This window comes from Carex rostrata, chromosome 8 (assembly GCF_964058835.1).
Source record: "Carex rostrata chromosome 8, lpCarRost1.2, whole genome shotgun sequence".
In the NCBI taxonomy this organism is placed as follows: domain Eukaryota; kingdom Viridiplantae; phylum Streptophyta; class Magnoliopsida; order Poales; family Cyperaceae; genus Carex; species Carex rostrata.
In genome coordinates this window covers 5,141,398-5,152,984 of record NC_135925.1, presented here as the reverse complement: position 1 = coordinate 5,152,984, position 11,587 = coordinate 5,141,398, and the positions used below count along the sequence as shown (strand labels likewise).

The window sequence follows — 11,587 nt, the reverse complement described above, 5'->3', positions numbered from 1 at the left end:
TACCAAGCTATTCGATATATTTAATAATGTTACATTTATTGTTTCGATAGAGAGAACTATATATTCAATAATCCCTCTTTTCTTTTGTAATAGTTTTGGTCGAAATAAACAAACTAATTTCTTGATGCAAACGCCTCTCATGTACTATTTAGCACTAAATAGAATACCTGATTTCTGAACACAGACTCATCCCTGATTCTACATTAAGTTGTTTAAAAAGTGTACAAAAGAATGGCCCGTATCAGCACATAAAGAGCATATAGGAATTTAAAGGAACATTGAAGGATATAAGCAAATTAATGTTTATTGAAGGGTATATAAGATATTTCCGCACAGCAAAAAAAAAAAAAAAAAAAAAATCAAGTCTTTTTTTTTTTTTTTTTTGAAAAACCTGGTAGGAGCTATCAAGTGAAAAATCAATTATTTTCATAAAATAATTCCTTTTATTGTTCTAGAAATGTCAACATGATAGATTATATCACAACACGTGCTCCTAAAAATCCCACACTGCTCGAGATATTTATAACAATAAGTGTCCAATTATTTTTGGAGATCAAATTTGTGAATTACATTCGTATTTGACAATTACAATATGAATAAAGTTTGACGAGCACTGGATGCCAAGTACCAGCAATGGCCAGTCTTGATTTGAGGGCGAAACTTGGATATGACTACATTTCTCATTTCAACTGAGTTATGATCTGCTTCTCTGCCAATCTGATTTGGATTAGACCGAACCTTGAACATTTTAAGTTGCTGTTAAATTACCAAGTATTTGGGTAGAGGGGAACATTCCCTTACCAGTAAACTGATAAGGATTTGCATTAGTTAAGCTTCTTCATGCAATTTTAAGTTGAATCCAAATGTTTTCTGTTTTTAATTGCTGTTGCCACGATCATTGCTTGGCTGAATACAAATTTTCACGAAAACTGCAACTATGAAGTAGCAAACCCATGATCCTTGTTTATCTACGAGGACTAAATCCTTGTTTTCATTATTATATCAGAGTTGTGTTCACCAGTAAGAAAACTATAGAAAAATATTGTCCGTGCCCACTAAATTCAGAAACTATCCAAATTAACATGCCTGAAAGAAAAAATAAAAAATATCACTTATTTTTATCGAAAATGTCTAGGGTGGATGATTGTCTCTAAAGTTGACCTATTGCTTATTCGGGCTTTCTGCATGTGATGATGGCAAATTTGATTAGATTTTTCTTGTATCCGTCTATCATCAAAGGCATCACCAATGCCCCTTTTATTGTCTTCCATCCTGTTCGTTTAGACAAAAGAAATGAAATCAAGCAATATAAAAATTGGTCAAAGAATCTTCACAGAATACCAAGAACAACAGGTTTTGTCATACTGATCTGGTATCATTAGGCTCATTATTTTTTGTTATTCAACCGACATGCACCAGTTACAAGCTGGTACGAAAACATATAGCCCATCTATGCTGGTTGGGTACCAATACCAGTATAATTGTATGAATTTCATTATTTTTTGTTATTCAACCGACATGCACCAGTTACAAGCTGGTATGAAAACATATAGCCCATCTATGCTGGTTGGGTACCAATACCAGTATAATTGTATGAATTGTGGTTGGTAGTTACAGAAACCACAGATTGAAAGCCATCATGCGGTCCACTGTTCAATAAAAGTTAATTGATTAAAGGGGCCTACCGCTTCGTAATAGAGAAGTGAAGCCTTGCCATGTAAAAGCCGATCGTATCACAGCTGGCCAAAAAGGTGCTACATTCTCTGACCAATCAGCTGTCTTAATGTTCTATGACACAACAAAGATATGCTATGTTAATATTTTATTATAGTTCCAAGTACTTAAATAATCTCGACTACCCACTAAGTGCAACCCAAGTACATATCAAGTTCGCCTTGTTAATACCTAAGGGCATCCGAGACATGTTTTAAAAAATTCTTCGAGCATCCCATTGTCCGTGGCTCAAGTCGAAGTTCATAGAAACCCCTCCCAAAAAAATTTAAATAGCCCCAGGTCATAAGGTTTCCTTTCTATAATTTTTCCTCTTTGTAAGGGGAAAGGAATGATTATGCTTAAGACCATATAAGAAATCTACAGATAAGGGATATTCTTCAAGATATACCTCTAGAGAGAGAGATTTAGCTATGTTGACATAATCGGCAGCAGAACACCAAGCAGGAAGATAGTATGCATTGCATATTTTATTCAAGAGATTTATTTCATCTGGCTTTAGTGAATCCTCAGAAGGCGAGAGGTTTCTGTGGCACCAAGTCACAATAATAATCGTGGCTCCTGGTGCTGCTACTCTTGCCAATTCACTCACAAACTGTTAGGAATAAGGAAAGATTAGAAGCAGAAGCACGTGTCAAACATAATATAGTGTTTTCTTTAAACTTCTGTTATCTTACAAGGACAATGAACATAAAACAAAACAAAAAAAATATGAGGAGATCCATATTCTTTAATTTTTGAGGCATTTGTGAAATTTTCATATTTGCTTTTATATATACTCATCCCTAACATTAAATTTGAAGGATAATACCATCTATAGGGCACATTGGCGAGATACAACCAACTATAGATCTAAATACCTAATAGACTACCAGAAAGATTTGCTTACTCTACTATAAAACTATTAGTTATTGTTTCTACAAAGCACAAATTATACCTCTGCTTTGTTAGGCATATGCTCACCACTTTCCATGGACCACACAAGATCAAACTGTCCATCTGGGAATGGCTGTTGCAGAGCATCTGCGACTTGGAAAGAGACCTGCTTTATGATATAAAAACCGCAATCAGCAAGAAATATAGAAAATAATTCAGTTGGAAAAAAAAAATTGTATTTATCCAACCATTTGAGGTTCTACTGCGTGCAAATGACCACTTTTGAACATTGATTCTTTCACAGTGATGGATTGCCAATAGGTCCGGGGGGGGGGGGGGGGGGGGTTGTGTGTGTGTGTGTGTGTTGTGAGTTTCTATTGTTCTTTGATGGCTGTACTTATTACTTTATAATAGGATTGTACTATATACCTAAATTGTAAACTTTTTCTTCATTAATACAAAAACTGTTACAGGGCAATTCGCCCACTAACCTTAAAAAAAAGAGCAAATAGATAGAAGCCACATGTACCTTGTCATCTAGACCCTCAGCAGCAGCAAGTGATTGAGCTCTTTGAGCTTGCACGGGGCTGAGGGTAATTCCTTGACACTGTGCCCCGTACTTTATTGCCAGATACCTTGAGCTACCTCCTATCCCGCATCCAACATCAACTATTGTCTTTGGCTTCTTTATAGGATCATCTGCATCTCAAAACAGAATTCACTGATGTAAATATTGTCCTCTTCCTTTTAAACAGTTGGAGAAAAGCTTATGATCCTTGCATACATATATAATAGTATGTCCATGGGCGACTTTAATCCATTGTTATGAAACATCATTTACTATCAAGGGCAGAACTAGAAAATTGAGAATGGGGGGCCAAATAAGCTACTGTAGTGAAATTTTATTTTATGAGAGGAGCTGAAAAATCTTATCACTTGTAAAAATTATAAAGTATAAAGGAAAAAAATTGCTAAGTTGTAATTTATGAGGGTGGCTTAGCCAACCCTAACTATAACCCAAATCAGCCCCTGAATACTATATACTTTACAGAGTAGAACTAGTCGTACATTGTTCTAATTCTTTACATGATGAAAAGTAGGAATGTTAATTTTAGTTCATGCATTCATTTGACTCTTAGATCAATAATACGATGCAATGATCATGGTCCTATTTAATTTTAGCCAATGATCTATACAAATTCAATTACACATGAAAACATTCAATTGTGCAAGTACAAAGGAGTTGATTATTTGGTTCCTGGAGTTAGGCCTAGTAGACTAGGTATAAAGGTCAAATTTCACTATTTGAGCATGTTTTCTCAAGCTGCAAGCATGTAGTATGAATAGTATCAAATAGGAAAACGTGCATTTAATGTGCTGGAGTCTTGGTGTTAGTGAATTATTTATGACATGCCATAGAAGATTGACTTTGTAAGTTCTTCACAATTTGCTTTAAGTACGGTTAATTTCTAATTCTAGTTAAGTGGCCATAGTACACCACTGTGTATTCTTGAAACTTGATGGGATTTTAACCCAGGTCCTCTAAATACCATACAAGCCTTTAGTCCCAAACCCTCACAAGTACCACACAATGAACATATATAATTAATTGTTTTGGCCACATACAATATACATATTGATGTCCCTCAATCATTGAGAAATGACTACAGCAGAAATTAACTGAGCCAATAGAACCTGACGGTCAAATTTGAGGTCAGTTGGCCCAAACCCATTGAGGACATATATTTTGGGAATTGGTTCTGACGGTTATCTGAAAAGATAAATCCCATCATTAAGAGTAAAACATAAGCTGCATGATCACAAGCATCAGCTTGTTAAGGCCTTGAATGGGAAAGCAAAAACACAAGGTCTCTCGACCTGAGATGCCAGCAAATGCAAGTGTCTCTTCTATCAAGCGAACTTGAGCCTGACGGTGGTGTGAGAGGTCACCGAAGGGCTCGCCTGTTTGGTAGAAGCCATGGTGCATGTGATCACCCCACAACTTCTCCCACATCCATGCTGACTCATCATACAGCTCTGCTATTCCCTTTTTAAGCTCGTGTCCGGTTATTTCATCAGTCATTCTATTCCTCTACTAGATATTGTGACTGTACAGATGAGAGTTTCATCAACAGAAGAAAGTGAGGCACCCAACTTCTTTCCATTCCTGGATTGAGATACAGTATAGGAGAAGTGCAACGTGTCACTATCCATGCAACGTGTCACTACCAAAGGATAATAACATCAAGTAACTCCCATTGTTGGTTGGTGAACGCATTTAACTCAGATTCACTCCCAGCCGAGTGATTGGAATTCGGGGCCTGTTTAGATATAGGGGTCCGTTTTGAGATTCGTGCCCAGTTAAAACGGACGGCTCAGATCTAATTGTACTCAGTCAGGTATTGCACTGGATCTGAATTCCAGATGAATGTAGCGTAGTCCCACATTTCCTTGGGACTTCAACTCCTATTCCTAATATTGGCCCACAAACTCGTATTAAAGAAAGTGGGCCTTTTTTTTGAGGTGAAAGCCCTTAGACGTGAGTGGTCCTTATCATCCCTGTGATAAGGGCCTACTATAACAACTTAACAAGGACAGATCAATATATGCTACATAAATTATGCGTTCCTTTATTAGGTACTTTTTCTTTCCTTTTTTGTTTAATCAAAAATCCGTTTCCTTTTTAATAAATGCATTATGGGGGCGTTTGGTACACCGTTTAGGAAGGCAATTTCAAGGCATCCTGATGTCATATTATTCTATTACCGCGTTTGACTAAATTGACGAGAGAATAGACATAGTAATTGCTGATTCCATGCTATCACAATTTCATTATTGATGGCTATTGTGCTAGCCATTCTAAACATGGATTTTTCATATTACCGCTCCGCAGGAATCATTTTCTTCTTCTCCTTCGCTGCTAACTTCTCATCCTCCGCTTCTTTTTCTTCCTCTCTCTTCTTCTCTTTCAGAAATCACTGCTAACCTTTCCTCCGCTTCTTTAATTTTCTCCAGGACCTTTTCTTCCAATAGGTACGACAACCCCTAGCTCTCCCCACTCTCTCTTCCTGCTCCTTATCTGACTCTAATTTTTGCTAAAATTACCGAGTCAACAGCTTTAAAACTCAATAATTTGACAAAAGGTAAGAAAAACCCCAAATTAATTGGATCTAGAAAAACCTCAATTCTTTTTTTATACTTGTGGAAATGATAGCTACGATATCGAGTTGGATCTAGGCACATCAAGCACCATCCCTGGTTAGTTCAATTACTTCTTCACATATGTTGCATTCCTAAATTACAATAAATTATAAGTTTCTACTTATAATTGCTTCTTAAAATATCACTATGCACCGTGCAGTTATGATTTTTATTTAACATCAATCTAAAAGTATGAAATATTGTCCAGCAAAAAATCACGAGAACAAGGAGCAATTTACAGGATCGGCACACTAAAATACCTTATGCAGGGAGACATGAGTGCGACTGGGCCGTGAAAAGACAACAAATGGACTGGTACATAACGAGTGGTATGCGGACAAGAAGATGTGACAGTACCGAACAGTACCGAACTGGTACTAGTACATTCTGGTATGAGCTGAAGCAGGCTCAGACCTAGACCAAAGAACAAAATATAGACGGACTGGTAAAAAAAAAATGTATTAATTCCTACTAGTGCAGCTGGGAACTTTTGTTCATATATCCAACCCTTTTTTTATAATAATCAATTTTGACAAATTAATATATTGATCCATATTGATGTGGAGAGAATAAATGGTGGATGTGTATAAATGTACGGAAAATAAAGAAATAAAATTTATTTGATAATTTAAAAGCAGTGAAGACATCTCTCAATAGCCATTGTAATAGCTATGTGCGAACCAAACATAGTAATAGCACATTTTATCGAATACTGAAGCGATAGTCATACACAAACCAAACATGGTAATGAGACATTTCCTGGAATGGTATTCCTTGGCATTACATTTCCTGAAATTCTTCTATTCCCTGAAATGATCTATAACGCGAACCAAACGTCCCTTATGAGTAAAGAGGGGGGTTCAAATGTCTCTATTTTTTGTGCCTCCATCATGCTTCTATTTTTAAAACTTTAATAACTCAAAATTTAAAACTTAAAAGTCAAAATAAAACTGTTGGATGTGATATATGTTATTTTCTCTGTATGCTCATAAAAAATTATCATATTTCAATTTTGTTTTTATGTGAATCAATAAGTTGAAAAATCAACGTCTCTTAACGTGCATTTTTTACAAGTTTTTGATGACAATCAAAATAAAGTTGGAATGTCATAATTTTTTACACGTGCATAGATAAAATGATATAGATCACATCCAACGGTTTTATTGGTTTTATTTTGAATTTTAAGTTTTAGATTTTGAATTATTAAAGTTTTTAAAAATAGAGGCATAATGGAGGCACACAAAAATGAAGACATTTCAATCTAGTAAATTACATAAATTAAAATGGGTAAAGCTACGGTGCTATGGGTTGCATAGAGGGCTACGATGCTACGGCTCAATATTCGAGTTTTCAAAATCTTAACGGTCGATCCGAACCGCTCATCTTGTTCTCCATATTAATATTGTGTTTGGAGACCAAATTTTACATTTTTTGTAAAATTTTTACTATTTTTTTAGATAGATAGAAAATCACTTGATCTAACAAATTCTGCACTAGTCAAATATTTGATTTTCTATCTATCTAAAAAAAATAGTAAATTTTTTTCAAAAAATGTAAAATTTGATCTCCAAACACATATTAATATGGAAAACATGATGAACGATTCGAATCAACCGTTAGAATTTTAAAAACTCGAATATTGAGCCGTAGCACCGTAGTCCTCTGTGCAATCCATAGCCCCTTAGCCTTACCCAATTAAAATTTCTTTATTTACTTTTTTTCCCCCTCCTGTTTGGCGTAACAGGTTACAGGTGCCATTTGGTTTGGAACATTCTAACTATAATCCAGTAAAAAATAAACAAATTTCCAGTCAAAATTAATGCAACAGTAAACAGTAATCAATATATAATTGAAATATAGATGTAAAAATATAAATTAAACACCACAAAGAAATAAAATTTACCTGATACCCCAGCGAAGGAGAGAGCCTCCTCAATCATGCGGATCTGCGCAGTCCGATGGTCGGAGAGGGAGGCCGTGGTGTCGGACTCATAGAACCCGTGGTGCATGTGGTCCCCCCACACGCTCTCCCACACACCAGACGATTCATCGTAAAACTCCGCTATCCCCTTCTTCAGCCCTTCGTTCATCGGCGCCTCCGTCACTTCAGTTGCGGCCTGTGCCTTAACTGAGCTGCTTTCCATCCTAATCTTTCCGACTTGAGATAGGTGAGGTCGGAGTTGGTGAGGGGGAAGGAGGCGCACAGGGACGTATGGTGAGGCGTATGAGTGGAAGAGACTGTTCATTGATTTTGTGGGGTTGTTTTATTCAAGGCACTAAGCACCGAGCCACCGACAGACGGGGGGTTATTTTTATATTTCTTTCTTGTCTTTTGCTTTGTCGAATGGAGTACAAATCTGAACCGTTGGGGACCATACTAGTGCGGGATCTATGTTCAATTGTGTGGCTAAATTTTAATTGGATCAGGATAGAATAAACGGTTTAAGCAATTAAGCAATTATTGCATAAATCATCTTGCTCCATGTCTCAGCTTGAGCCGTGCCTTCCTTCCATTATTCAGTTTCATATGCCCACCCCTCCTGAACTTCTGCCACCATCGCAGTTTTTTCACACGCACCCGACTCGCTGTTCTCCCAAGCCGTGTTTTTTTCTTCCGCTTGTTACCCCAGAGGTGACCAAACAGCATACGAAATAGTGCGCGCATGTGCCGATGATGCTGCTGAGACGGAACAATCTCAGTTGTCTGCTCGCTCGAGTGGTGGAGGATCCCTTTGAGGTACTTCCACAGGGACCTATGGTGATGATCCTTGTCACCCCGGGCTGCGAGCCCTTTGGTTGAGCCATCTCCACTTGCATGATTGTGGTGGTAGTGATGGTGATCATGTCGATGGTGAAAAACTATAGCGAGCTTGTCTTTTAACCGCTTAAAACGCCCTTTCTTCAGCTCGGGGGTGTCGCTCTCTTTAGCTAACTTTTTTGAATTTCTCCTTGAGCTTACAAATTTTTGGCGAGTGCTTTTAATCCTCTGTAGGGACTTGTTATGCTCATGTTGAGAACTTAAAGGTGTTTTCGAGCGAGCGGTTGTGGGAAAATTGCCTGGTTTTTGAAATGGAACAATTGGTAATGTGCTGAGGCTGCCTCTTGGAGACTTATTATGCCTATGTTGTGATATGAAGGGTTTTTTCGAGCGAGTTGTTGCTGCAAAATTGCCTGGTTTTTGAAATGGAACAGTTGGTAATGTGCTGAGGCTGTCTCTTGAAGATGACGAACTATTTCTGCTAGTTGCAGAGCTAGCAACTGAGTTGGATTGACTACTGGAACCAACCGATAAATCATCTCCTGATTTTTTTTTACGGTTAATCAAAGAAAGACGGTTGTGATGTGCGGTCCTCTTATCAAATTTGCCCATCTTTTTTCTCTGATCAGGAACCCTGCGATGTAATTCACTACTACAAGTGGTCTCATCACTAGAGCCGTCTTTTGTGGATTCCATATTTTGATTTTGAATTTTGAATCGTGAAGACACCCTGTCGAGACGGACCCGACTAGAGGTTAAGATGGTTTTATCTCTTGGTGAAATGAGGATTTGCTTCGGTGTCATCTCAGCCGTATTATAAGCATTCGACCTTGAATCATGCTCACTTGGACAGTAAAATGACTTTTCTTTATGATACTGATACGGGCTTCCACGAATTAAATGTTTTGATGAACCATCAATGCTCGATCGGCCCTGGTACCGAGACATAGGATGGTATGGATGAGGCGGCACTTGAGTTGGTGCACGGTGAGCTTGGCTATCCCGGCTTTTGATCGAGAATTGTGACTTGAGAAGGTTCGAGTCCCTTCTCTGAACAGAGCATCTCAGGCTATTGTTGAGGTTATGTTCTGAGTCTTCCTTCTCGCAACAGCTGAATCTCTGAATGGAGGACGTGTTTGCCAACTGAGGAAGCATCTAAAAAATACAGGGGAAAAAATAAACATAACTTTTTTATAATTTTTATAGAGATAGATTTCTGAATATGAATATTTTTATAGAGATAGCATCTTAATTCTTGTAATTAAAAAAAAAAAAATCTCACATCGATAATTTGACAATTTTCATCACACCACTTTTAGAATATTTATATTCTTGAGATTTCAATTTCGCAAAAGTGGCAAAAATTTGATAATTTGCATTTTATCATTCAAAAAAAATGACAAATCAAATAATTACGAAATTAAAAAATATATATTTTTAACACAACTGTAACGTCACATGATGGACAGAAATGGAGTATCTGTCATATTAAAGCTGTTGCATTTGTTTTGTGTGGGCCCCAAAAGTATGAAAATCAATCAAAGCATGAAATCAATCTACTTCATGGGTAGGGTAGATATCAGAGCATGAAAAACCAAACCCACTTTAATCTGACAAATCAAAGAATAAAAAGCAAATTTTCTTGGTCAAAGCTGTTGCATTTGTTTTGTGTGGGGCCCAAAAGTATGAAAATTAATCAAAGCATGAAATCAATCTACTTCATGGGCAGATATCAGAGCATGAAATCAAAGTATAAAAAGCAAAATTTACTTTGCTGGATTTGGTAGTTGCTACAGGTTACTGACGCCTCGAGAAGAACGGGAGAGGGGGGTTTCCGATGGGCATCGGACCAAATCCGGTTCGATGGGGGTTTAAACCGTCAGATCTGCTTTAGAATTTGCACCCGCAATTTCGCGTCTGCTTTAAAATCCGTACACACGAATCCTAAAGCAGATCTGACGGTTTAAACCCCCCATCGAACCGGATTTGGTCCGATGCCCATCGGACACCCCCCTCTCCCGAGAAGAACAGTATGTTTTGTATTTAACTTGATTTCAGTCAATGAAATGAGCTTCCGCCTCTTTTAAAAAAATAAAAAATAAAAAGCAAATTTTCTTGGTCAAAGCACCGTAAAAACCAATTTTTGAGGAAAAAAAAAAGGTTATGTGTCCGCCATTTGTCGTGGCAAAGACTCCATTTAACTGTATATTATGTAGTGGTTTGCAAACGGGTTACCCGTGACCCGTTCCGGGTAACCCGTTAGGGGTAACGGGTAGGGCGGGTAGACGGGTAGTTTTCCCAAAACCTCTACCCTACCCGTTTATTACCCGTACCCGTTGCGGGTTGACGGGTACGGGTATCCCAGGTACGGGCGGGTTTTTTTTTTTTTTTCTTTTCTGTTTTTTCTGAATTTTTATGCTTTGAGATTCGTGCCAAGTTAAAGGACATATCCCGAAGTCCGTTTAGATATAGGAGTCCGTTTTGAGATTCATGCCAAATTAAAATTAACGACTCAGATCTCATTCTACTCAGTCAGGTATTGCACTGGATCTGAATTCTATAGGGGTCAATTTGAGATTCATGCCAAATTAAAATTGACGGCTCAGATCTCATTCTACTCAGTCAGGTATTGCACTGAATCTGAATTCTAAAAGTAGGCCGCCAAAAATATTTTGAAATTCAAATTTTGAAACGGGTCGGGTACGGGTAGGCGGGTAGACGGGTACGGGTAGGCGGGTCCGGGTAGACGGGTAAACGGGTACGGGTACAACGGGTTTTTTTTCAAATTGGGTTGTCCGGTCCGTTTATTACCCGTACCCGTCTACCCGTCTACCCGTTTGTACCCGGGCAACGGGTACGGGTACCTCGGGTAACGGGTACGGACCGGGTAAAACGGGTTTAGCAAAACTCTAATATTATGACAGGTCGTGGCGGCGTTAAATTTAAAATTTATAGAAATTTATGATTAAATGGTTTCATTTTTTTCTAAATGACAAATTTTAAAATTTCGTAAAATAATCA

At 37.7% G+C, this 11,587-nt stretch overlaps 1 protein-coding gene across 3 annotated transcripts; it reads right to left on the bottom strand.

Annotated features, from left to right (window-relative positions):
* Window positions 1–960: 960 nt before the first annotated feature.
* Window positions 961–8,090, bottom strand: G-TMT (gamma-tocopherol methyltransferase). Of its 3 annotated transcripts, none has more exons than XM_078307704.1 (6): window positions 7,712–8,087; window positions 3,137–3,306; window positions 2,669–2,773; window positions 2,123–2,326; window positions 1,686–1,788; window positions 961–1,272 (listed from the first exon to the last, which is right to left on the bottom strand). In XM_078307704.1, the coding sequence occupies exons 1-6, from the start codon at window positions 8,052–8,054 to the stop codon at window positions 1,169–1,171; spliced, it is 1,029 nt and encodes a 342-aa protein (XP_078163830.1). In that variant the 5' UTR covers window positions 8,055–8,087; the 3' UTR covers window positions 961–1,168. The 3 variants fall into 3 exon arrangements, with proteins under 3 accessions (XP_078163830.1, XP_078163831.1, XP_078163832.1); XM_078307705.1 differs by lacking the exon at window positions 7,712–8,087 and adding an exon at window positions 4,486–4,737; XM_078307706.1 differs by lacking the exon at window positions 1,686–1,788 and having other exon boundaries at window positions 1,033–1,272; window positions 7,712–8,090.
* Window positions 8,091–11,587: the final 3,497 nt, after the last annotated feature.

What these genes read in the sequence shown, in the direction of transcription:
- G-TMT (XM_078307704.1), bottom strand. Translation starts at nt 8,054, where the DNA reads ATGAACAGTCTCTTCCACTCATACGCCTCACCATACGTCCCTGTGCGC. An exon ending in CTCCTTCGCTGGGGTATCAG is followed by an intron (nt 3,307 to 7,711) that starts GTAAATTTTATT and finishes TTTGAGATGCAG; the next exon opens with ATGATCCTATAAAGAAGCCA. An exon ending in CTGAGGGTCTAGATGACAAG is followed by an intron (nt 2,774 to 3,136) that starts GTACATGTGGCT and finishes ATCATAAAGCAG; the next exon opens with GTCTCTTTCCAAGTCGCAGA.